This window comes from Temnothorax americanus, unplaced genomic scaffold (assembly GCF_048541705.1).
Source record: "Temnothorax americanus isolate GAGA-0224 unplaced genomic scaffold, ASM4854170v1 Scaffold18, whole genome shotgun sequence".
NCBI classification, from domain to species: domain Eukaryota; kingdom Metazoa; phylum Arthropoda; class Insecta; order Hymenoptera; family Formicidae; genus Temnothorax; species Temnothorax americanus.
Window position 1 is genome coordinate 585,134 of NW_027509318.1, and position 25,035 is coordinate 610,168.

Genomic DNA, 25,035 nt, shown 5'->3' on the forward strand with positions numbered 1-25,035 from the left:
TTATGAAGTTTTATATATATATAACTGTAGAGTTATTAAAGAAAGAATATATAATATATATATTGTATTAAACATATTTTTTTATTAAAAAGTTTTATAGGAAAATTCAACATTTACAAATCGATTTACACTAAATCGATTACGATTATAATCAGTAAAAAAACAAGAATATGGTCTCACATTTGAACCATATTAAAGAAAACTAGAAAATAAAAATATCTATACAAGTAAAAAATTCTCATGTATTCAATAAAATCGATGGGTCATTTTACAGACAAAGACGCAGTTATTAATAAATATGTTGTATATGCGCGCATTCTCGGATTATTAATAGTATATCATTTCTTCATCATGACAATATTTAAACAATATTTCGCATAACACATATTCTCTTCGAAGACAAATGCACTTTGTTATTAGGAATTGAGATTTTTCACACTATCATATTGTGATCTAAATTGTATAATATCCATCTTCAACCGTAGACTTTATACACAGATGTTTCCTAGAGAGAGAACGATCTCATGGGACACAACTTTACTGACAACCAATCAGTTTTTTACCGGTTTTCTTCCACTGCGTTTAACAAGATTTTGTTAAAAAAGTTTTAATCGATAAAGGCGAGATTATTTAGAAACATCGAATAATCGATTTTAATTACTCAGTTTCTCAGCCGAGTTATATTTGGCCAAATATTGTCAATTATGATACAGTCTATATATGAGTATCCCCCTTGACCTAACTATCTCGATCGAAGGAATCTAAAGTATCGTTGCTGGATGAATGCGTGAGGTCACTTAACTCGTCCAAGTGCTTCTGCCGTTTTCTGACGTTCCAGTGAAGGCATTCGGCTAAGGAATCGAACCAGTCGGTGATTTGATCGGCTGCGCAAATGCTAGGCACCGGGTACACAGAAGTAGTTACCTTGAGACTGAAAAACCGTGCGATTTTCTTTTTAACAATTATTCAATCTGATGAAATTAAATTATCTAAGCGAAAGCTGATATGCTATGTCAAAAATTTACTCTGACACAAAATAAATTGGTACAAGCAAAATTTATTTAAGTTGTTTCTTAATTATATTTATGACTATTAGTAGAAAAATGTATTTATAAGAAAATGATTCATATATTTAATAAAAATAGTATTCTTATGTAAAGGAATATTTACTCGTGGTAATTTCGTTGCGAAATGCAAAAGCTTTTAGTTTAATGTTTATGTAAAACGTTATAAAATATTCATTTTGTCTTCTTCACAAGTATAAATAATAAAATTTAAAGAGTACCGTCACCCTGTAGTACAGCCAACGTCTCCAGAAAGATATTCTAACGTAAAATATGGACAGCAAAATGAATATTAAAATTAGGCAAAGAAAATTATTAGAAAGAGATGATCATCTTATTCGCAGTGATTTATATAAAATTCATAAATATGATTTTGAAAAAGAAAAACAAATTATATATATATATGTATATATATACAGAAACATATCGTTTAATGTAACGAGGCATATATATATATATAGAGAGAGAAAAGCGAATACGGCGCTCTTTGCGAAAGCAGGACAAACCTGTCCCCGACACGCAGCTCTTGCTGATTGCTACCATCGAAGGAGACGTAAGCTGTACTGCGGGCATTGCTGTTGCCCATTATCTGAAATAATTGTAAAAAAAAGGCAAACGATTAGACGGAACTGCCAAGCGTTTCGGTTTTACCTGTCACCGTGGAAGAGCTCCTGTCTATTTCTACCGTCGAAGGACACCCATGAGGTATTTCTGCTGTCGGGTGAAACCGAGATCTGCGGTGGAAAGCAAGACGATCATGTTAATCGCTAACGATTACAGCGGTATCGTCACGGTTCGTTTGACTCGAAATAACACATTAATTTCTTGGACATTTTTTCAAAGGCTGTTGCTTCACAAGTGCTTTTTACGAATTCCATCATTATCATTCTTCCTGAATGTATGAGAAAAAATTTTTTTGACTTTAAATTTTAAATTGGAATAAATTAACACATCAGAAATAATTTCGAAATAATTTTGATTATTACGGAAACAATTGTTCTTTAATAACAGCAAGTTGTTTCGTGAGAAGAGATGAATTATTTCCTACCGAACAGTTTAAAAAAAAACTTTTGAGTGAAAACTTCGAGCGCATCGTCTAGGAAATATTGGGAAATAAGTGGGTGACATTCATCGGTACCAGATTTCCTTCTATTGTGAGATGAGTCAAAGATCTTCGCATGATATGGGTGATACATCATACGAAGAACACTGACATGGGTCATAGATCCCCGCACGAAAAATGAATTTTTACCGACTCGAAGTAAAAACGCTGCATCGCGTGCTAATCAATTAGTGCCTATTATATATAAAGCTTAAAAATAAGCTTTTAACCCGCCACTACAATCGTTGGTGGTAAAACATTCCATTAGCGCGCTTCTTCATAGAAAAGTTTAAAGACCAACCTTGAGTTCGACACCGGCAGGTACGACGATCGGCCTGAAGGACAAAGAGTGAGGGCAGATCGGTGTGATCATGATTGCAGGAACTGAAGGATGAATCATACTGGCTCCAGCGGCAACTGCATAAGCGGTCGACCCGGTCGGTGTGCTCACGATCAAGCCATCACCTTGGACGCTCGTCACGTGTTTGCCATCAATGAATAGGTCGATATTCGAAAGGTAAGGCGAGGGCCCTCGATCCACTACAACCTCATTCAATACCAAGAGGTTCGTCGGTGGTTCAGCCGGTTGACTGTCTTCATTCTTGCGTACAATGACGCATCTCAGACGACTCCTTAAAGTTAAAGCCGCATTACCTAGGGTCGGAAACAAGATATAATATGAATTTGGCGATTAAAAGAAACAGAAAAACATAAAATAAATTAACAACTAACCTTCGAGAACATTGGTCACTTGCTCCTGAAAATTGTCAAATTCGAAGGGTGTGAGAAATCCTAAGGAACCAAGGTGGAATGCCATTACAGGTGGCACTGACTGTTGGAATAACAGACTGGCATAAAGAAGTGTGCCGTCGCCTCCCAAGCAAACGATAAAATCAATTTTATCCTGAAAACAGAAAATAATGCGATCCATTTAAAGCAAAAAAGAAGTGAAAAATACATTGAAAAGTAATACAAATTTTATCGTTTATTAATCTTTGTTCATTATATATAATATTGTTTATTTTTGTCGTCCGATAAATAACTAAATTGAATCCAATGTAAATATGCATATATAAATAAACTTTTAGTTTTACGAGAAACATGAAAAATTATAATAAAACACATAGTTTGTAACTTTCGTAAAATATATTTCGAAACAAGTGAACGGTGTTACCTGCAAGTCATCTGTGCCGTCTCTAAAAGTTTGTAATCTATCTCGAACACTTCGAAACTTTGGATCTCTGGCCAAAGCTGGGTCCTCCAGAACAGAAGCTTCCACAAAGACCACCATTCGTTTTTCCTGTATTATGGGAACAACCGTAAAATTCTATTCAAAATGTCCTATTATTTCTATATCAATATATCCTATTAATACCTAGCAGAAAAATATTATAATTCTTGGAAGAATAAAAGGTTATTTTCCTCTAAAGAATGACTTTTTATATTGACAGATATTTGGCATCTTGACGGCATTTTGACGATGCATTCACAATGTGGAATAGGATAATATGATTAAAAAAAAAAAAAGAATATTCATATATATAATATAATATAATAATAATATTTGTGTGATTTCTCTTACTTATAAAATAAAAATAATTATGAAGATAAAAGAAATTATAAAAGAAATCAATTTTGATTATACGATAATATACAAATTAATTTTTGTCATGATTTCTTTACATCGTATAGATAATAATTACAACAGTATCGTACAGAGATAATATTTCTTATATTTTCTGAATATATGCAGATGTAAGAATTGGGTACTAGATTAATATCTATGAAATTAATATTAAGAACACGCGGAAAAAATATGAATTAAAAATTAGGATAGCTTCTTCATGCAAATGAAATGAATTAATTTTTTATAATATTTAATTATGGAAAGTGAGCTGACATCACTTTGTGGATTCACTAATCAACCTTTTCAAATAGGCATATCGTAATCTTTTGATATTTTAAATGATTTTATTAACATTTACCTCTATTAACCATGTGACCAACTCAACAAACGGTGGCAGAACTGATGAATCGCGGACCTTTTTAATGACCAAAACAGAGAGCGGTGGCTTGTACCACGTCAATCTCTGAGAGGCCGGGTCCTGAATGGTCCTGAAATGAGCAAGGAAAACCATTATGATAGTTACATTTTCTCCTCTAGTCTGTAATTATCAGCTGAACTGAATTACGATTTCGTGCGTTCTTTGTATCAGAGTTATATTTTATAGAGTATTGTATAAAAACAAACTTATCGCAGGCTGAGGTCGTGGGCTAAAATAAGATAAGTGAAGTATACTTTATGCAAGTGTGGTCAGAAGAATCTCGTGTGTACGAGCTCCCGATGATCTATCCTACACGCCTATTATACCTATCGACAATTGTACAAGCTTCGTCTAATTATTTGTGAGGCATCATTGTATCCTGTATGAACGTCAAAAAACAATCGAAGCAAAGAGACAAAGGTGACGACTGATGAAATGTAAAAGAGCATCGACCCCGGTGACGATTTATTTTACTATTCATTTCTTGTATGTACTGTAATTACATATTATATTTTACCGAAATTTTATGCAGACTGCAAATTCAGTTGCACATTTTATGCATCAAAAAAGTAATCGAACGAAATTAAAATTTATAACAATATAATATGTAGTAAACAATGATTGATTAAGATTACCTGGAGAAGAAAAACAGCGAAACAAGAAAAATTGCACAATTAATATGTTTTTCCCAAATATTTATCTGCGAAGATCAGCCAGAGATAAGTAGAAATTTCAAGTGACATTTAAAATATATTCGAGATTGTAAAAATATTGATAGCCACGTGATTTTTTATATGACAACCGGTTAAGGATCACCTGTCAATAAAACTTAAATAAATCTGCTTGATGATACCAAGTATATAATACGACGATAACTTTGTTACGAGCATCACGCACTGACTAAATGTCAATAATTTCCGTTCTTTTTTCTTGCTAATTGAACTAATACACACGCGTTTTTTTCACGTAGCAACCCGAGTCACCTCAAACTGTCATTTTCTACGAATATTACATGCATTCGATAAAATTACAATTACAAATCATGTGAATATCTATGTTAATGTGTTGTTGCAACTCTATAAATATTCGTCGGATAATCTTAGAATATTTATGCATCAGAGTCAAATAAAGAATCGATAACTTGTCTGACTGCCAAACTCTCCACGAGTTTGATTGAAACAAAGTGGGCTTTATGATGTTGCTAATGTTTCGAACAATCCTTAAATATCTTGTAGGAGAAAAAAGTGACAGGACAAATTATTAATTTGAGAAATATATATAAATGATTAAAACTTACGTTGAATTTACTAACTTAATAAAAATTTCAGAATAATTCATATTAAAGACACTTAGCACCGGTAATATTTATTATAAGACTTTCTCTTTCATGAAAACTTCAGTTTGTGTTTACTGGACAATTTATCACTGAAGCAACGAAAAGTTATCGTTTGCAACTGCCATCCAATGCTTAGGGAAGTACAATCTTGTGTGTGACACGAAGTAATAAGCGCGGTCGACTAGTATCTGAACACTTAAAAAGTATCGTATGTATCGACACCTACCTCGCAGTTCCAACCATGATGCGGCACTGGTTGAGGAACGCGCGCTTACTGACCACTCAACTAAAAGATAGATATTTAAACGGAAACGTCGCGCACGCGCGTGCACATCATATGCACGCGCGGGAAATCACGTCGCCGGCGTCTGATTTATTGTATATATACAACTATGTGTTTTCGAGTTGAAAGACGATTACATATTCATGATGAAGCGACCACTATTTATTATCTCCAGAAATTTTTTGGTGCATAGATATTCATTACACGAAATAAATCAGTTATAAAGGTAAACATGAAGTTTTCAATTTTTCTATGTATAGAATGTCTTTTACAATAAAATTATATACGTCTAAACTAGATTTTTCAAATGTATAATTACTAAAAAAAAAACAGAAATTAACTTAATTAAGTCAGTGCTACGTATAAAATAATATAAGAATAGAATACATTGTAACATAATAATTAACTAGCGGATAAAAAGTAACTTGTAAGTGGATATTTTTAAAGAGGGTAAGAAAGACCGCAAAAATAATAATATTGTACATTTAATTTAAAACATTTTCTTGGTATCACGCTTAGTCATCATTCCTTGCAAAAAGAAACGCAAATGAGTTTCGTCGATCGTTTCTAAGTGTGTTCGACATTGATTACGTGAACGTCGCGATTACCATCTCGATATATATGATTGTTTGCTAATGAAGATGATCGTTAAGCTTTTCCATCCTCAAAGAAAGCGAATATCACCCAACAAATAAAACGCTACACGTATGGAATTCTTTTTTCGCTTTTTTTTCTAAAGATTGATAATTATTTTTAATTAACAATTAACTGTGATAATATCGATCTACAAGTATTTCAAATTTAAATGAAGTGTTCTTCTGTAAATTAATTAACGATGCTAATATAAAATGGGGGCATAATCGAGGACGATTCTTTGTGCGTTACATTGTGTATGTTGACATGAATAATAGTAAAATGTTCAATCAAGGGAGAAGTAATAGAAATATGTAATAATTAATTGTGTCTTTCAACGTCATTGACAACAAGTAAAAAATAGTGCAAATTAGAAATTTGCACTTGGCTTCCTCATAGAGGAAGTGACGTCTTAAGATGCTAATACAGCCCTCTGATTGGCTGATGACGCCTTAAGACTATACTTAAGACGATCTTGAATATAAGACCCGACTATGAATACCGGCCTTAAAGAATTACATAAAATAGAAATAGAGAAGACTGAAGAATATAACAAAATAAAAAATAGACCGATATCTTTTAAAATTTCTAGAAGTTAAAGTTATTACAGACATTTTTCTAAAAATTAGGGACCTTTCATCGCGTATAAAGCTGAGTCTAATCAACCAAATCCTAAAGAATTATATATGAAATAGGGGTAGAAAAGACTGAAAAATATAATAAAATTAGAAATAGATCGATATCTCCAAATTTGCGGAAATTAAAGCATAAACAAACATTTCTGCAAATTCAAAATTTTATTAAAAAAGAACCCCTTGATTATATATTAACAATTTTTATTAATTCTATTATATTCTTCAGTTTTTTCTACCCCTATTTCATATATATATTTCGTTAAGATTTGGTTGATTAGTTCTGGAGTTATAGAAATTTCGGTAAATTTGGCACATACATACACACATACACACATACCGACATTTTTTTAAAATAGCGATTTTTCGACGTTTTAGAACATTCTGAACACATTGGCAAAAGCAACTCAAAAAAATTTTTTTTTACGAAAACAAAGCTTCCTCTACGAGGAAGCAAAATATCATATAAATTACTTACATAACCATCGCAGGATTTTTCATGATACGCCCACATCGCCCGAAGTGTTGAACGGGACTGGGCGCATTTAGACTCCTCGTTCTCCTGTGAAATAAAAAGAAAACAAATGTTAAATATGAAAAATCATCAGATTCGCCGAGTAATTTCGCCAGTTTCATCGAATAAAGATGTCACCAAAAATATACGAGTGTATTCAACCCAAGACCCTGACCTTCGAAGTGATATCTTCTCCATTCCTCTCATTAATCATTCTCTATGGGAAAAAATGGTGAAAGGATCAGTTTATCTTGCTTCCTCATGTCAAAAAGTAACTTCTCTTTATTAATATATTTATTTCAAAAAATATGCAAAATAGGTATTTTATTTAGCAATAAGAATGAATTAATACGTTGTAAATATATTAAAATTATGTTTTTAATATCGCGTGTCGTTTTGTATTTAAAAATGGTTGTTTTATTTTTCAAGTACGTGATGTCGATCGTAAAAACAAATTCAAAATGTGATTAGTTGCGCATACTGCATCATGCATTATTCGCGATTGTGCTGAGTCAAGACAATTGCTAGTCATGACATAATTCGATACATGAACAGGTTGTAATTATGGCGCATCAGTGTATTAGTTTTTTTTAATATTAGTAGAACTAAGTTTTTCTATATCTTGTTACCGCGGCGCAACTTACGTCATATTTGTTTTGTGAGTCTAACAAATATTATGCAGCAATGACAGCACATACGCACACCTATATTATGTAGGAAAACACAACAGAACTTCAACTCCATTTCAGAACTGGCTTCATCAAATTTCGCTAGTTTTTAATTCACTAGTTTTTAATTTCGTTCCTTCACGAATTTCTGGTAATTAAGCGTCAGATAGCGACGTCGATGTTATATGGTAATTATTTATATACACGTGCACATACGCACACAATATTAACTTAGATATTTTTTTATAAATAACCAGTTAGCTTCCAATATTTGATACTACTGATTATAACATTTAGAAGATACTTTTTTGTGGCAAGCGATAATTATCGAGGAAGGTCTACCTGAGGATGCGATTTTGTGGATTGCTGTCCATTGACGAGTTATTTGATCCATCGTCTTGCGAGTCAACGTCACAAACAAAATCATATTGTACACTGATTTCATTGTCATTTAAGAATGATATTTGATCAGTCATATCTGGCATCAGATGATAAGAAAATTCGCACAAATAAAAAGTTTCTTTGCAACTACACATAAGCACAGGATACTTTAAGATATTTGTGATGTGTGTGTGTGTGAGTGTGTGAATGGTATATAGATAAATTGTATAGATAATGGTATAGATTAATATTGATTTAACTAATAATTATCACGAGAAGAATAAAGATCACGTATAAAATAAGCGATATATAAAGAAATAAAGTAAAACGAGATAAAACATAATCGGACAACGTCGATAAGATACTAAGAATTATCATAAGTGAGCGAATTATGATCACGAATCACACGTAAATATCGTGAAACATATGTAGCATGTATCTCTGATGCCAAAATAATTTTATTTTTAGATTCGCGTATGATTAACGGGAAGAAATCACGGTTACTAAAATTAACACACATCATCTATTTCCATACATTTTAAATCGGGACTGCAATTGCTTTACCGCTAATTAAAATATGTCTTGTATGTTTATAAAAATGGTATATTTAAAAATAAAGTCAAATAGGTAAAAATAAATCTTTATATTTCTGAAATAATTTGTTTTATTATTTTAAGATTCGTTTAATTTTTGTTTCTTATTCTATTTGAAACTTTCTTTTATCCAGCCTGTTAAAGTTTCTTAGAACATTCTGTAATTTCACGATTATCAAGTACGCGATTTTCACGAGCGCAATTGTACAATTTTTAGATTAAATTTATGAACTCTTTCGATTGAACCAACACATTTTATTCGCTTCTTATTGAATATTTAAATCCTAAAAATCGATCTCTTGTTTCAAAGTGACAGCGTCCTTCGCTCGTTGGAATGCCTTCGAAATCGTTCTCAAGGACAAGCTTTCCTTTTCTCAAAGATATTAATCGAGATAAGATTTTAATGAGAAGCTGCGGATTTCATTGCTGCTCTATCGTTATACCGCGCGTTGAACAAAAAATTAACCGATTTATGCGTTAATTAAAAAAGAACAGTATCGCTGCGGTAGAATGACAGAGACTTATTTTGAATCAATGCATCGAGCTCACCCAAAAAAGAACGCATTTACAACATAAAAAGTTTTTCCTGAATAAGTCACTCGGTATTCACAAATATGGCATATCACGGACCTTGAACTTCGTTCGAAACTTTGCATTGAAACTGCTACGACTTATATATGCTTGACTGCGATATCTTTTTTTTATTCAAACTCCCGATATAGACATTGCGATTGCGCATAAAATAAATTTCTTTCACTTCCACTTTACTATTTTAACGTTTCCAGCAATTCACTGCACCATATTAAAACTAATAAAGGCACCAGTCTCGCGTACCGATCAAAATTACAGAATGTTAATTGTTAACTTTTAAATGTTTATCTTTACGCGTGTTTTTCACAACAACTTTAATCTTGATAATTCAGACACATAACAGCGACTGATTGTGAGTGGCGACGAGTGGCGAGATGGCCGTGTGCGGAATGACGCGTCTGGAATGAAAGTGTGGCTCCCAATTACGACAAGATTCTCTGTCGCTGGCGGTCGGTAATGACTCGTTCCACAATTCGCGTCGATGCTGCAGGTAGTAACCTTCTAACGCGTGTTGCAAACGATGCGCGATGCTGAGATAATTCTGGCACTGAATTCACGAGATGAAACACGTTGCGCGTCGACGTCTGTACAATCGAGGATATTTTTGTCGTCTGCCCGGTCGCTGCACCTCCTCGATCGCGTATTTGTCCTTTTTTTTTATTAAGACATACTGATGTAACACCGCTCTCTTGGAGATTTTGCACAGTTACACACGTGACAACGAATTATTTTTATATACATTACTTTTGTCTAAAATAACTGCCTTTTTTAATAGGAGAATAAATATCAATTTATACATTACGTTTTTAAAAGTGTTACGAGACAAGTCTGGTTGTTCAAAGAAATGTTAGCTTTTTTTCTTTTCAATTTTATTTGACAGATCAAAAGAGAAGACACTTTTTTGAGGAATAATATCCGCACGTTCTCTTTCTAAATTAAAAGAAGATTTCTCATACAAAAACCGGTTGTATTATGATGAACACATCGACCAAAATATCATGCCAAAAATATCAGCATGTTCATTAAATTCAAGTAATGTTGTTGCAACAACTGCATCCATCACAACGATTAGATTGAGAACGTAACATCTCTAACGGTGAGATCCACCGTGGAGTAAAATCTGCATCTTCATAATAAGTGATCCGTTAAGATGACACGTGGACTATTTGGACCCAATCAACGAAGAGAAAACGGAGAGAACGGTTCTGTAATCGATTGCATCGAACGCGAATACCTGAAATTCCGATTGACGACGCAACGGAGGCGCCATGGGTGCGAGCTATACGGGACTTAAGGGAGCCCATCGAGCAAAAGCCGGATCGAATGGAATGTGCGGCGAAAGGTGAACGCGTTCTCGCTCTCGAAAGGAGCAACAAGAAGTGCTCCCGCAGCGATTCAAGTGGATGCTGATGCTAAGATACACGTGCACAATTATCAATGCAGAGATCTCTCACAAATCTAGGAAATCATCCCTATTTGCCGTACCCTTCGCATCCGACATATCGTCGATGAGAAATAATCGCATTTTACACTTGTAGTAGATGAAGATGGCAGGTTGTATGCCTTTAATAAAATATGAGTTTATGGTAATGAAAGAAATAACGATTTTCGTTATCATAATTCTTATTTTATTAAAGGCATACGACCTGCCATCTTCATACACCACGAGTGTAAAGTGAAGTGCGATTATTTCTCGACGATATGTCGGACGCGAAGGGCAAATAAGGAGGATTTTGTGGATTTTATAGGAATTTTGGCAATACCTCAACTCAGCTTCATCCATGTGTGCCGATCTCGCAACCGGTACACGTTAAATCCTTTGAGAGACAGGTGGAAGAGAAACGACGTTCGTGATAATTAGAGCAACGCGGATCAACAGCGATTAAGGCACACTTCGGCACTGACACACCACGAGAGACAAGTCGGGTATTGGCAATGGTCTCGTAGGTCGTGAACACGCCGACGCCGACGTCGTGACGCCTAACCAGACACGCAAGCGCGACCAGAGAACGCCGATCAATTCCAAACACGCAACCCGCGTTTGTTTGTTCGTTCCAGTTATAATCTCACTCGTATTTTATTTTTTTATTTTATTTTTTTTTACAGAATTCTATCGGTTGATCGAGTTTGATAAATTTGATCGAGACTTCCAATTAGATAAAATTTTATTCGTAGAAAATGTAAAAAATTTTTTTAAACATTTTGGATATGTTAAAATTATATTATTAGTTCTCTCTCTTTCTCTCTAGTTATTTGATATTTATCACTTTTATCGGTTTAATCTTTCATCTAAAAATTTTACTAAAATTTGCGACAATTAAATTAAGTTACCTTAATGATAATTAATAATAAATGATAATTAATTAAGTTCAATGTCTTGTCTGAAAAAACCTGTTCAACGAGAACGATGACGTCATAGCGCAGCGTATGGCAAAAGCGTTGAGTAAGGTATCGTATATTGAGCCTCATGTTACATGCGAGATGGAATCAAATTACGTGATTTTATCTTAATTATGAAATAAAACAATATGCTTTTGTGTTAGCAAAATTGCCAGTTCGCACTTGGCGTGATTTTCCAATATAAAATAATGTATATATCAACTAATTAACGACGATGTGTTTAGCAGCATATTAACTGTGTTACTTGTAGTTTAAGTCAATCGATTATGTACGTTTTGTGCAACATTAATAAAAAATTAGTTTTTAATTAACAATAAAAGAATAATAAAGATCTCTTGGTATTGCAAATCAAAAAGCGTCCCGAATGGAAAGTCCTAGTCGCTAGACTGAAATTGAGATCACGTGTATTACTCCATTTAATTAGTAAACTCTAAAAAATACTAAAACCTGGATTAGAATTATTTAACCTTTAACCAATTAAAAGGACATCCGTTATTCAAGCCTACATTATGAAGAGTGGTGAAATAAGACGCTTCTGTAATCTAAAATGAAAAGTTAGATAACGATGCCAATCTATTTTGTAACCGCGTTTCGAGATTGCCGTCATGTTAACATTATCGTTCGCATGTTCGTTTGCAACCAGACGTTTAAATACAGCTCGACGTAATTTTCTAAACAAAAGAGGAAATAAAAATGTGCTTTTGGATGCGGTCAGTTTACGTTTAAAGATTTTGTTCAATGTTCATATCGGAAAGACGTTATATATATTGCCAGTCAGATCGATTTAAATTACTTTAATTGTTTAAAGATTTTGCTTCCTGCTGGAAACCACTACTTGGCAAAACCTCCGCCGTTGCTCGCAACTCTTCGCCGTGGGAGATACAGATTAACAGATTGGCAGGAAAACAGTAGACTGGATTTCGTAGTTTACGTAGATATTTTCAAAAGCTGTCACCACCTGTTTCAATTCTACTATTTCCCGAAAAATTGGAGTAATGTTTTTACTCACGGCCAAGTACCGGATCGTCTCCGTCTGCGTGTTTCTGGTTCTCTGTCATAATCTTCCAGCAAGAGTCCTGCATTATCGTTTTCGTCTCCGGCGCTGGTGCCCTTGCACTCAGCTAAGCATCTCCAATGGAGCAGCTCGCTCACGCTTCGTCTACGCGGTTTTTCCTTCACCATTTCCATCGTCCGAGAAACATCTCCTTTAATTTTGCCACGCGCGTCCTACTTCTTGCGTCGCCAATTGAAATTGTCCGATTTTACCTCCGCACAACCGCGTGCTGCAAATTGCAGCCGAGCGCTTTTGCATTATTGTTTCTAATAAATGTCCTTACATAAACCAACATTAGCAACTTCTTTCAAACAGTTCGTATGTCGTCGCCTGAACGTCGCGATTAGCTTCGAACGTATTGATTCCAAATAACGATCAGCTGCTGCGATCTCATATCCTCCCGCCGCGTGTCACTTTCGAATGCACGGTAAATTATGCGTTTTCTTCTTTTCGCAATAATAATCGTTCTTGACATTTAAGGACCATCTTTTGCGATGGATGAACTCGTGATTCGTACGTGCGGCGAGGCGAATAGGAAGTCTGATTAATCAATCGTAACATAATTCTCGGTAACACTCGTAATAATATTGTTTTTACCTCGCTTCTTGCATGTACAATATGTAAATAATACATTCAAGGACATAACTACTTGCGATTCTGATCGTACTTTATGCACATTGCATGTACATGGACTTTAGTAATGATTGCTTTAGGTTTATTAGAATTAGTAATAATTGCCTTGAACTTTGAGCTCATCGAATCTACGTATTGAAAACTTTCGAAAGAATGTCTCACGGGCTTCGTTCTTGTTTCATATTAACGTCTGTTTGCGACCTACTTCCAACCGAGGAATTTCACTTGCCGATGGACGAGTGGCCGATAATGAGTCCCACAGTGCTCGCAAATGTCACGTTTGACTTTTTATCTTATCTGGTTGGTATCCAGGCAGACTGGCCATGCAAAACCTTTAGTTTGCAAAATTTACTCGTAAACATTTTATTCTGCGAATCTATTAATGTAGCTAATGCAATATTTGTAGATACACTACAACGTGTATTTGTAAACGTAATCTTCGTGGATATTTAAATATATTTTAGCACGCGTACATATATATAACATTATTTGCAAAAAAATACCTTTTATATATTTTTTAAAACGATTGACGGCACGACGTTATTAAAATCTTATTTTGCGAAGATTATGATTAAGTTTGATCACTAGCGTATCGCAGTTTTATGTGAGCTTCGAAATGTACGGATACACGTCTTCACAGATTTTGAAATTAATTTCTCTTCAATAATTTGTAAAGGAAAACATTATATCGAAGAGAAAAGTGGTCTAATATTACTCGTTAATGGGAGCGATGAAATGAGGTCTCGAAGTTGGCACACACAACGCGCAACAACTACGATCGACGACTGCTGAAGGTTCACTGAGAAACGATTTTACCGGCCGTAGCCGGCCGAGAGACAGTTAAGGCTTTCTAACCCGCGTCTCTTTCCCCACCATCACATGCCCTCGTTATCGTCGCGCTCGTGATATTGAAAAATTTACGAAAGGGTCGGGAGTTCGAGCGATTCATGATGCATTACGATTTCAACTACACAAGATTAATCAAAGATCGGGACATATAATATATATGCATGCGCGAAATAACAAAATTGTCATTGTTTTTTTTTTTTTTTATCAATCTTCATTATTTGAAGAATAAAAATGTTTAGATTATTAGCAATTTCCTTATAATTAGTCGTTTTGTAAGAAATGAACAGTCTTTCACATTTCTGCAATAATCTCTAATGAATTTTGATGAAGCTATTCATTCTGGCGAAATAAATCTGCCCTTTCGGCAACTATAATAATATTTCATTCTTGACCAAGCTGTTATCATAGTCATGCCGAAAATCTTTATGTCTCGTTGTTGTCAACTCGGTTGTCAATAAAACCAATAAAGGCGCAGATAAATTTCTGCGCAGTAAGAATTCGTGTAGAAGAGATACTGAATTTCTAAAGGTGTTTTTGCCAAACTAACATAACTCATTTTTATTTATCTTCTTTCTAATACTGAAAGAGCACATTCATTCGTCTCGGCTTGTTTACACCGTGTCATGTAACGTACTTTCTCAATCTGCCGCATGTTCAGCCATATTTCTTTTAAAGCATGACAATATTGAATAATGCATGATATGTTGTAGATGCCTTATAACATGACGAGTTTTTACATCACACGACAACGTACCTATAGTAGCTAACTGTTCTTACTTTCGCTTGTATTAATTCAGACTCTAGTGAGACTTCTAACGAAATTTTTTGGAAAATAAAAAAATCGGATGATCATTTATTTTAATAGACAACAAATAAATGTAATGAGTCTATTTTTGAATATTTTTAGCGCTGAAATCTATAGTAACAAAAGTTATTTGAATTATATGAAGTTGATGTCATATTATTATGACATATCTTTATTCAAATAATTCTTTCTATAATTTTAAATATTAGTATATATTTTCTAGGAAACAAATGTTCTTTTAGTTATTTTCAAGATTAAAAAATTTCTTCTCATATATATATTGAAGGCAACTTTTAATAAATAATAATATATTCCAATTTATAATTATGTCAAAATAAATATTCTTCCTTACTAGTGATATGTAATATAACATGTGCGATGGTGGTGTAATGGTCAGCATAGTTGCCTTCCAAGCAGTTGATCCGGGTTCGATTCCCGGCCATCGCACAAAATTTACTTTTTAAAGAATTTTTTATTGCAATTTTTTATTTTGATTAAAACATTTTTATCAATATACAGCTGAACAAATTAGTAACCCACATTGTGTAAGATTCTATCGCAATTATAATGTCATTATTATAGTCAGAGTTATTTCACTTATGTCGAACACTATGACAGACTGTCCAGAATTTACAAGCTGCATTATTTCAATTTCATAGACATGCCCCCCCCAACGTTACGTTATATAAATAAAATAAATTACTTAAAATACAATTTAATTTATTGATGAAAATTTTCGGTACGACTGGACGACTGGACATATATCCTCTAAAGAATAGCCGACAATTCAAAGAGCACTGCTGGTGTAGTGGCATCATGCAAGATTCCCATTCTTGCGACCCGGGTTCGATTCCCGGGCAGTGCAATTTCTTTTTTTCTTAGAATTTTGAAAAAATTTAAGAAGAGATTGGTATAAAAGGAGACGTCTTTCTGTTTATGAAAATCCTTGTTGAATTTTTCTGCAGTTTTTAATTTCTCGTATGTTGATTGTATTATTGAGCTAATGATATATGATACGTTAAGTTATAATCAATTTCATCGTCGAATTTTTTAAGGAAATTAATGAGAGAAGAGTTGTCTTTTAAACTTTTATATTGTATTATACCGATAATAGTTTCATCGTATTTTTTTAATTGACGATGATTTATTCATTCAATAAATTAGCAGCTACAATTTCTCATTTTGTATCTATCCATCAAGAAGACTTATTATATCCAATAAATTGTAAGATTGCCATGAGAAAAAAAACATCATAAATATGACATATCATATAATTTCATATTCCTTAAGTGAGTCAAAACATTGCAAAAGCATTTTATAATTGGATATTATGTTAAAATGATATTTATATATACATATAATATATGTATATATATATAGTAGTTTATATATACATATAATATATGAAGATATACATATAATACATGTCTATTTTTTTTAGAAAAATATTTAGATAGAAAGAATATACACACACATATTATTTTGATAAATTCATAAAACGTAATTTCTGCTTGTTTGTTATAAACATAATTTCTAAATGAAAACTCGAAATAAACGTGCGATACGATAATATAGGCACGTAAGACTACATATGTCTTATAATAAACCGAGTCGCATTCACAATACCTGTCGGTAGAATGGATAAGAGTATTTCTTGTGCGCATCACCACTTGGAAAAGGATATTTCTACTACGTAGCATCACTATATAATTGGCATCACTATACTGAAGATGAATTTGCAACGATTCCATTCTTCGACGAACACGGTGTATCGTCAAAGAAGAAAAGAAAAATGTTTCTCACGATAAGGGGAACCTCAGCGATAACCCAGTCTCACCGAGAAGAACAAACCGATCGCGTGCCAATGCTCGTGTCAAGTGTGGCGTGATTGGTCTGAGATACTGATATTAATCTCGTGAATTTGTTAAAAGAACAGCTGATACGCAGATAATATTCAATTGCCCGAGGTATTACACGTCGGTTAGTTGAGCTTGATAATCAAACGTTGGAGAGCAGTTTGGAGTGGAAATGATGTATAATTAATTGGATGTGCGTATTCGCAAAACAACGCAGTTATTATCGTCAAGATACTTCAGCAGTTTTGTAAATGCATTTACAAAACAATAAGATATTTTTAATCCCAGTTATGTGCATCAGTACATGCTATATATCATTATACCACAATATCTGCATGCACTGTGAAAACGATGAGATACTCGTCCGAAACTTTGAAGTCTATACGACCTATACGTAGTTTAAGATGCCATGAACTGAATGTAAATTCGTTTTCTTTTTTTCAGTATAATCTGCATAATTGTTATGTTACATTTTTTATTTTTTGCAACAGAAAATAAAATGATAATCACATGAGCTCGGTGCAACCGCGATAATGTTTCGTGAAGAAACTAATTGATTGGCACTAATTAGTAAGGTCATGATCAGAATTATTGGAAATTACAAAAAATGAATAACGAGTTCAACATTGTTTTTACTTATCCGTAAAATAGGTATTATTTTTACTTGATATATTTTTATCGAGATGACACTATTGAGCAGACGATTGGGTAAACAAAAAATCTTTATTTGATTAAAAATAAAACGACAATGAGTGCCAAGTGCAACATAAAACATTCCCATGCTACATCAATACGGAACACGTATAGCTGTAGTACGATAAATTGTGCATCAGTGTGCGAATTGTCAGAGAGCGAACATTATAAGTTTTCAAAGTGTGTCTGTGCCCAATAGCTTTACATAAAGAGGTCGTAGTATGTAAAGGCATAGCGTGTACAAAGAACAGCTAAAGCGCATTTGTATAAAAATTGATAAAACTTTAGGCTATCAAAAATTTTAAAAGGAATGGCAGAGTAATTTTGTCACTTCTTCATAATAATGGTTTGCGTAGAAGAAGAAGAAGAGACTTTGAGAAATTATTGTTTCATCAGCCCTCGCGCGAATTATTATTACCCACTTTTGAATAATGAAAAGTTTATTATACTGTATAACAAATTATGTATACGTGATACTATAATCAAATGAGTGCTCTGAATTCGCATTGCGTGCCAAATTTCATATGATTTAAATAATAATTACAGGAAGCGATCAAAACATTTCTACAGAACATGATTGTACCAACGATGTTCACTAGGGAAAGGAAAGTCTTCATGCAGGTTGTGGCAGTTGGCGCTAGCTACAATTTACACTGAACACACTGTAAAAAACTGCATTACCTTCGCGGCTCCATCATCTCGGCGTGATGATCGACCGTTAACTCGGACCGCACGTTGCTTCAAGAAAAAAATGATATTAAAAATCGCCGATAGTGATCTAATGAGTTGCAACATTTATCATCGTAATATCCTAATAACAAAATATCGTACGACTAGCGAAATTATTGAAGTTCAGTTCGATTAGATATACCTATCGCTTATATCCAAACGTAAAGCCGTAAACCAATCAAAGGAAGCGTATTATGTTAGACGAGTATGGCAAAGTCCATTTTTTATGGCCTTGACACAGATCTCTTTTTATGTGTTTTTTCGATCGTGTCGAACGCTCGTAAGACACAATCGTTTACGCAATTGTAAATCAAGTAATTGACTCCAATAAAATACAATCGAGGTTGTTTAATATATCATAAGAATAAGAATATTTAAAAAGAAAAGTCCTTGATTTTTAACATAATCTAAATAGAGTTATTAGTTTTATGCTTCGCTCGTTTATAAAATTAGCCTACTTCGTTGTGAGCATTCCAATTAGTTAATATAGGAATATAGGTAATATAGAAATTTTGAATTTTGCACGATGTATTTCCTCGAATTTCAAATAGATAGAAATTCGCAGCATTGTAGAAAACCTCAAACTTCGAATGTCACATGAGTCATTCATTAACATGGTTAATTAACATAGTTTTATGTCGACGTGGTAAATATTTTTCTGAATTCTACAAGCCAGCAAATAACTTCTTGAAGATAAAACGCATTTGTAGACAATAATTTTACTTAAATTTAAATAGATACGAATCGTAACTGAAACTCAAATAGTATCCAGCAGAGGTCAAGGATGGTCTTACCTGAAGGTTTGTTGTTTGTCTTTTATTTTAGACTCGACGGTCTTTTCTGGGTACGTGTTCTCTTCTGGGTCGTTTATTTCCATATCGGCCATTGACTTCGCTATTTTCTCCTCATCCATTTTTCTTCTGCTCACTAATTGCAATCGCGATGAAAAACTCGGCGAATGTGCAACGTTCCTCGATGACGCCTACGACCGCACGAACCACACCGAGAGAAGTCTCGTAGCGTACTGAAAGGGCTCTCTGTCGCCGACAGAGTTAACCTGATCGAGCGTCTCCACCATTTGAACATGTGTCGGTTCGAGAGTCTAACTCCGTTGTTCCGTGTTATCCGCCGTCTTTATCACTATTTCCTCGGGCCTCTCTTTCTCTCGCGATCACAATTGTTACCGGTGAATATTGTCGTGTAAATAACCCCTCATGTGTGTGTGTATGTGTGTGTGGCGAATACAACTGGTATATTATAATAAGCAGGTCCCGGGTTCCGGCTCTAGCGTATTATCGGCGTATTAATAAACTTTTTGAATGGCTTCCGTGACTCCCGCTTGCCGACAAACTCGCATTGACAGTATGTGCGGGAGCATTCAATGGAGCCGTTCACGTCACGTCGCGCTCAATAACGCAGCGTGAATGCGTATTTTTTTTACATATATGTATATTTATATTTCCCGTGAGGCTGGTGACATTGCTTGGTTAGCTTTAACATTTCTGCAACTTCAGTGCGTGCTTATTGATGAAATGATGCTCTTTTTACACACCTCGCTCTACACCTATTGCATGGCATTTATACAATATTAATATTTTTAATGTACACGTCTTCTCTTGTTTGTATAGATAAAAAAAATGATTTATTAAAAATTGAAATATTTAAAAGATAAGGGTAATAGCAGTCCAAGCGAAATATGTCAGTAGTTACAGATGGCATGATGTGCTTATTCCTAAGATCAGAGAGAAGCCTGAAAGAGGCCATCCCGGCCTTTTTCGCGAGACCCTACATCCATTTTCGAAATTGGTACTACGTAACCACGTTTATTTTCCGACACTGCCGATAAAACATCCTTTTACATATGTCATGATAATAAAATGTTATCCGTTGATGGGTAAGGTACTTCTTTCGCAGTATCTAGTCAAGTAACAGTCCGTCATGAAGTAATTGAAAACAAACATATCGCAATAATTATAATTATTATTCCAATAATTATAATTATATAAAATATAATTTTACACGCACGATTTAATCGTATTTAATTGTTTAATAATAAAAAAATATCACATTAGTAATGCGGTTGGACTCGATTTAGGTTAGAATCGAGTCCAACCGTACTACTATTGTGATATTTTTTTAATTAGTAAATAATTAAATACGATTAAATCGTGCGTGTAAATGATATTTTATATTATTATAATTATTGGGATGTTGCAATATGTTTGTTTTCAATTACCTCATGACGGACTGTTACTTGACTAGGTGCTGCGAAAGGACTTACCTTAATTGCCGAATAAAATATTTACGTTATAATAGTTATCAAATATATTTTATTCAATATAGATATAGTATATATATTGTGCACCAAGGGGCGAAAGTAGTGTTTTTCAGACGAGTGTGAAGTTTGCCGTCCGAGCCATTTCTTATATACAATATATATAATTATATATAAATATATACAATTTAATTACATAATATACACAATATATATATACATAATACATATTTAATATATACGTAGTTATTACAATAAAATACGATGGAATACAATCTTCTGTAAAAATTGTTATTATTTGAAATTTAAAATTAGTATTTAATATAAAATACTAATTTTTAAAATATATTAAATAAGTTTTAATATAAAAATTAATATTATTAAATATACATTTATATATATATATATATATATATATATATATATATATAAGTTGTTATTAGATATTAAAAATATAATAATAATAAATAATTATATTTATTATTATTATATTAAGAATATTGCTTTTATTTTGTCTATCATACAATTTTTTCTATCGAGTTATATCCCCTTGTCCCTGCCTACCCGAATCCCTACCTACCTATACCCGTATTCCAATCTATATAGTCCTACCTATCCAATTTCCTACGTACTATACCCATGTTATAATATCTAATACACAAAGCTTTAATTAAGTCCGCGACACGATTTATAAGGGGTTTGATTTGTTGGTTGATCCAGCGGGTTGGTACCTGAACGGGATATCTCAAAGTGAAACCGATCACTTGAGATGTGAAAAATGTGAAAGTGAGGATTTTAAGACGCGCGCGGTGATTGGGATTTAATAGCAATTTTTTCTCTATATTTTTCGCACGTATGCGAGAAAATATAGAAAATGTAGCCCTTTGGGCAAATAAATAAATATCGAAAACCATTTTATATGTTTCATCTCATACCTTATCTCAGTGGTCAATGTTGACCACTTACCTTTATCGTATTCAATCTTCTTTCTTCAGGCCAGATTGGACTTACCTTTGTCGCTCCTGGCCATATACAGTTTGGTCGCATTTCGACCAGATCAAAGGGAAGAGAAAAATTTTTTCCATTGTCGTATCATTATCATTGCCGAAAGATAATATATTACGTTCGATTCCAATTACGCGCGAATATCGATTGTATCAAAAAATGCACAACGAGAAGTTAAAATTTACAAAAAAATATTAATTTATAAAATAACTGCACAAGGTTGATCAGAAATATTTCTATTACTAATTTCGTTATTTACTTGAAAATATTGATTGTCCATTTTTTTGTGATCCATTCTTTTAATTTGGAAATGTAATCATCAAGTACAGAAAAAAATTTTACTTCGCGTTCTATGAATATTGCGTTATACATATAAATATCTCAATTATATCCCATGAAAAATTAAAATTTATAATGTAGATGAAATTAAAAAATTAATAATGAAAAATTTCTCAAAAAACCGACCGCGAAAACACAAAGATGCGAAATATTTGTTATCAACCTTGTGCAGTCATTTTATAAACTAATATTTTTTTGTAAATGAACTTCTCGTTGTGCATTTTTTTGATACAATCGATACTCGCGCGTAATTCGAATCAAACGTATATATTATCTTTCGGCAATGATAATGATACGACAATGGAAGGAATTTTTCTCTTTCCTTTGATCTGGTCGATGCCTGTGGTTCATGCGGTATGCATCTCGAAAATATATCAAATAAGATGTACAGAATAAAATGACGTGAGATCCGAAAAAAAGAAACTTCCCGCACAATTGATATTATAATTGAACAATTAAATAATATATGCAAATCTTTATTTTATGATTATTGATATAAATGTATTGTTATGTCTTTCACTTTCAAAATTATTTTGATACATTATATATTAATAATATACAATGTAGTCATATATTATTGCAAAACTGAATAATTGAATTATATCATCAATTCTAAAATAATTAAAAAATGTTCAGCGTTTCTCTCTCGACAGAATATTTAGAATCTCACGTCACGTTACTTGACTTTATCTGGCATAAAGCCAATTTTTCAATAAAAATTAGATGGATAGGCTACACAAAATTAGAGTATAATCGATGCTTTGTTAAAATAAATTTTAGTAATAAATAACAATTATCACGTTTTCTATCAAATAAATTTTAAATATATCTATATTATGCTTCCTTGCATCGATTTACATAATATTTGATCTTGGTTAAATAGATATGGAAGGAAAAATAAATGAATATAAATAAAACACATCCTAACTCAAAATTTTTTCCTATCTATAAATATTTTTTTCTTATAACATCTAACACAATATTTTACTTATTCTTATCTCTTTTATAAAAAAAAGTTATAAAAATAATTTTTTGAAGAAATCTTAAAAAATTTTCTATTTCAAAAATCATTACTTTAATTATCAGAGTATGATTTTACTTTTTCTCTTGTGTATCGAAAATATTCATTACTAACTCTAGTTTTAAATAGAATTCCCGAGAATTCCTCAATGTAATAAAATTTCAAAAATTTAATTTATTATGTAAATTTTATTAAGAAATTTTATTTAAAAGTAATTTGTATAGAACGCGGCAGTTTTGTTAACATAATTTGATGATTTTTTCGCGAGTTTGGTGCGTGCGAAGTGTGCGAGTATTTCCTCAAGCACACTAGCACAATCATAATAAATCAATAACAATCAATAAATAAAACAATAAACAAATGATACCAAGATTAAATATTTGCCATAATAAGTTTTAGCCCATCCATTTTAAGGCAACGGATCTACGAGACGTAATATTTTCATACTATAAATTGTTGTAGTTCGACACGTATCGAGATATATTTTTGCTCTATATTTGATTATTCGTAGATTCGCTACCTCAATAAAAAAGTTTCTCATTGACTCACCGATCCGATGCGCAACGGGCGGAGTTAGCCGCGTAGCTACGATGATACTGTAACATATAAACATAAAATTCATATTAAAGAAGCGTTCAAAATGATCAATATTTCAAAAAATAATTCTTACGCGCCTCTAATTCGTCTTTCAATAAAATATTTAGCGATGCAATTATCTATTCACCGAAAAAGATCTTTGCAAGAATAAAATTGTAGATATATAATTTCTCTTTCTCTAATAAATTCTTAACTTATCGAGATAAAACGAGAGTAAAATAAATGAGAATTATATTATGCACATAAGAGATTATACTCACCCCAAAGTTGCTCTGCCGGGGCCCGATGTCTCTCCCAGACCTCCTCCTCCTCTCAGAACGTCAGGCCTCCTCCTCCCGCCGCACAGAACACTCGCGGATAACAAAAACTACACGCGCGCGCGGACTAATTTCAGTAAGTCTTTCTCGCGCGATACTGTACGGCACTCCCGTTTAAAAAAGTCTTTTTTAGTCCGATTATTTGATTACGGCACTCCCGAAGCAAACGCGACGAACCGGCTGCGGTTCGTTCGTTCAATTAAATCGGCGGACGGGGGGTACGTTTATAGCTTCCCCGTCTTTGGATTTTTATCCAAGCAGAACGAGAGTTTTGCTTGGGTAAAATCCTCGTACTGGGTATACTGGGTCTTTCCACCTCGCCAAGGTCGTACCCCGGGGGAAGGTAGTACTTAAGGAAGTACCGTGAAATATAAAAGCTGGTAATATATCAAGATATCGATTTTCTACCACAGATTTTTTGCACACAAAATTGAAAGAGTCGCGATGCCGATTGCCTCGATTCGTTCCGCGTTCATCACTCTGCGTCGCGTTAATAACGACGAAATGTTCGAAGATCTTGACGCGTCACGCGAGATACTACGCGAATCAAGTGCGGACGGTTAGCAAAGCCTGAAGACACGCCGTTGATTAAACAAAAAAACACAATCAAAATTAAATAT

The 25,035-nt window shown here is 33.3% G+C and overlaps 1 protein-coding gene and 2 non-coding genes across 11 annotated transcripts; 2 read left to right on the forward strand and 1 right to left on the reverse strand.

Annotated features, from left to right (window-relative positions):
* Positions 1-222: 222 nt before the first annotated feature.
* On the reverse strand, positions 223-20,224 carry LOC143896402 (NAD kinase). Of its 9 annotated transcripts, XM_077404283.1 has the most exons (9): positions 19,656-20,224; positions 18,814-18,870; positions 7,574-7,657; positions 4,152-4,281; positions 3,341-3,466; positions 2,899-3,070; positions 2,468-2,820; positions 1,716-1,798; positions 223-931 (listed from the first exon to the last, which is right to left on the reverse strand). In XM_077404283.1, the coding sequence occupies exons 1-9, from the start codon at positions 19,772-19,774 to the stop codon at positions 739-741; spliced, it is 1,317 nt and encodes a 438-aa protein (XP_077260409.1). In that variant the 5' UTR covers positions 19,775-20,224; the 3' UTR covers positions 223-738. The 9 variants fall into 9 exon arrangements, with proteins under 9 accessions (XP_077260409.1, XP_077260412.1, XP_077260411.1 ...); XM_077404286.1 differs by lacking the exon at positions 18,814-18,870; XM_077404285.1 differs by lacking the exons at positions 18,814-18,870; positions 19,656-20,224 and adding an exon at positions 17,210-17,338.
* On the forward strand, positions 15,959-16,030 carry Trnag-ucc (transfer RNA glycine (anticodon UCC)). Its single transcript has one exon. It is a non-coding gene; the product is annotated as a tRNA-Gly (tRNA).
* Positions 16,378-16,448, forward strand: Trnag-ccc (transfer RNA glycine (anticodon CCC)). Its single transcript has one exon. It is a non-coding gene; the product is annotated as a tRNA-Gly (tRNA).
* Positions 20,225-25,035: the final 4,811 nt, after the last annotated feature.

Bases quoted from the DNA above. Each gene is read 5' to 3' on its own strand.
- LOC143896402 (XM_077404282.1), bottom strand. From the start codon at position 13,430: ATGGAAATGGTGAAGGAAAAACCGCGTAGACGAAGCGTGAGCGAGCTG. The intron at 7,658-13,251 runs GTGAGTAAAAAC...TTTATTTCACAG, and splicing joins AGACGATCCGGTACTTGGCC to GAGAACGAGGAGTCTAAATG. The intron at 932-1,570 runs GTTTGTCCTGCT...ACGGTTTTTCAG, and splicing joins GAGCTGCGTGTCGGGGACAG to TCTCAAGGTAACTACTTCTG.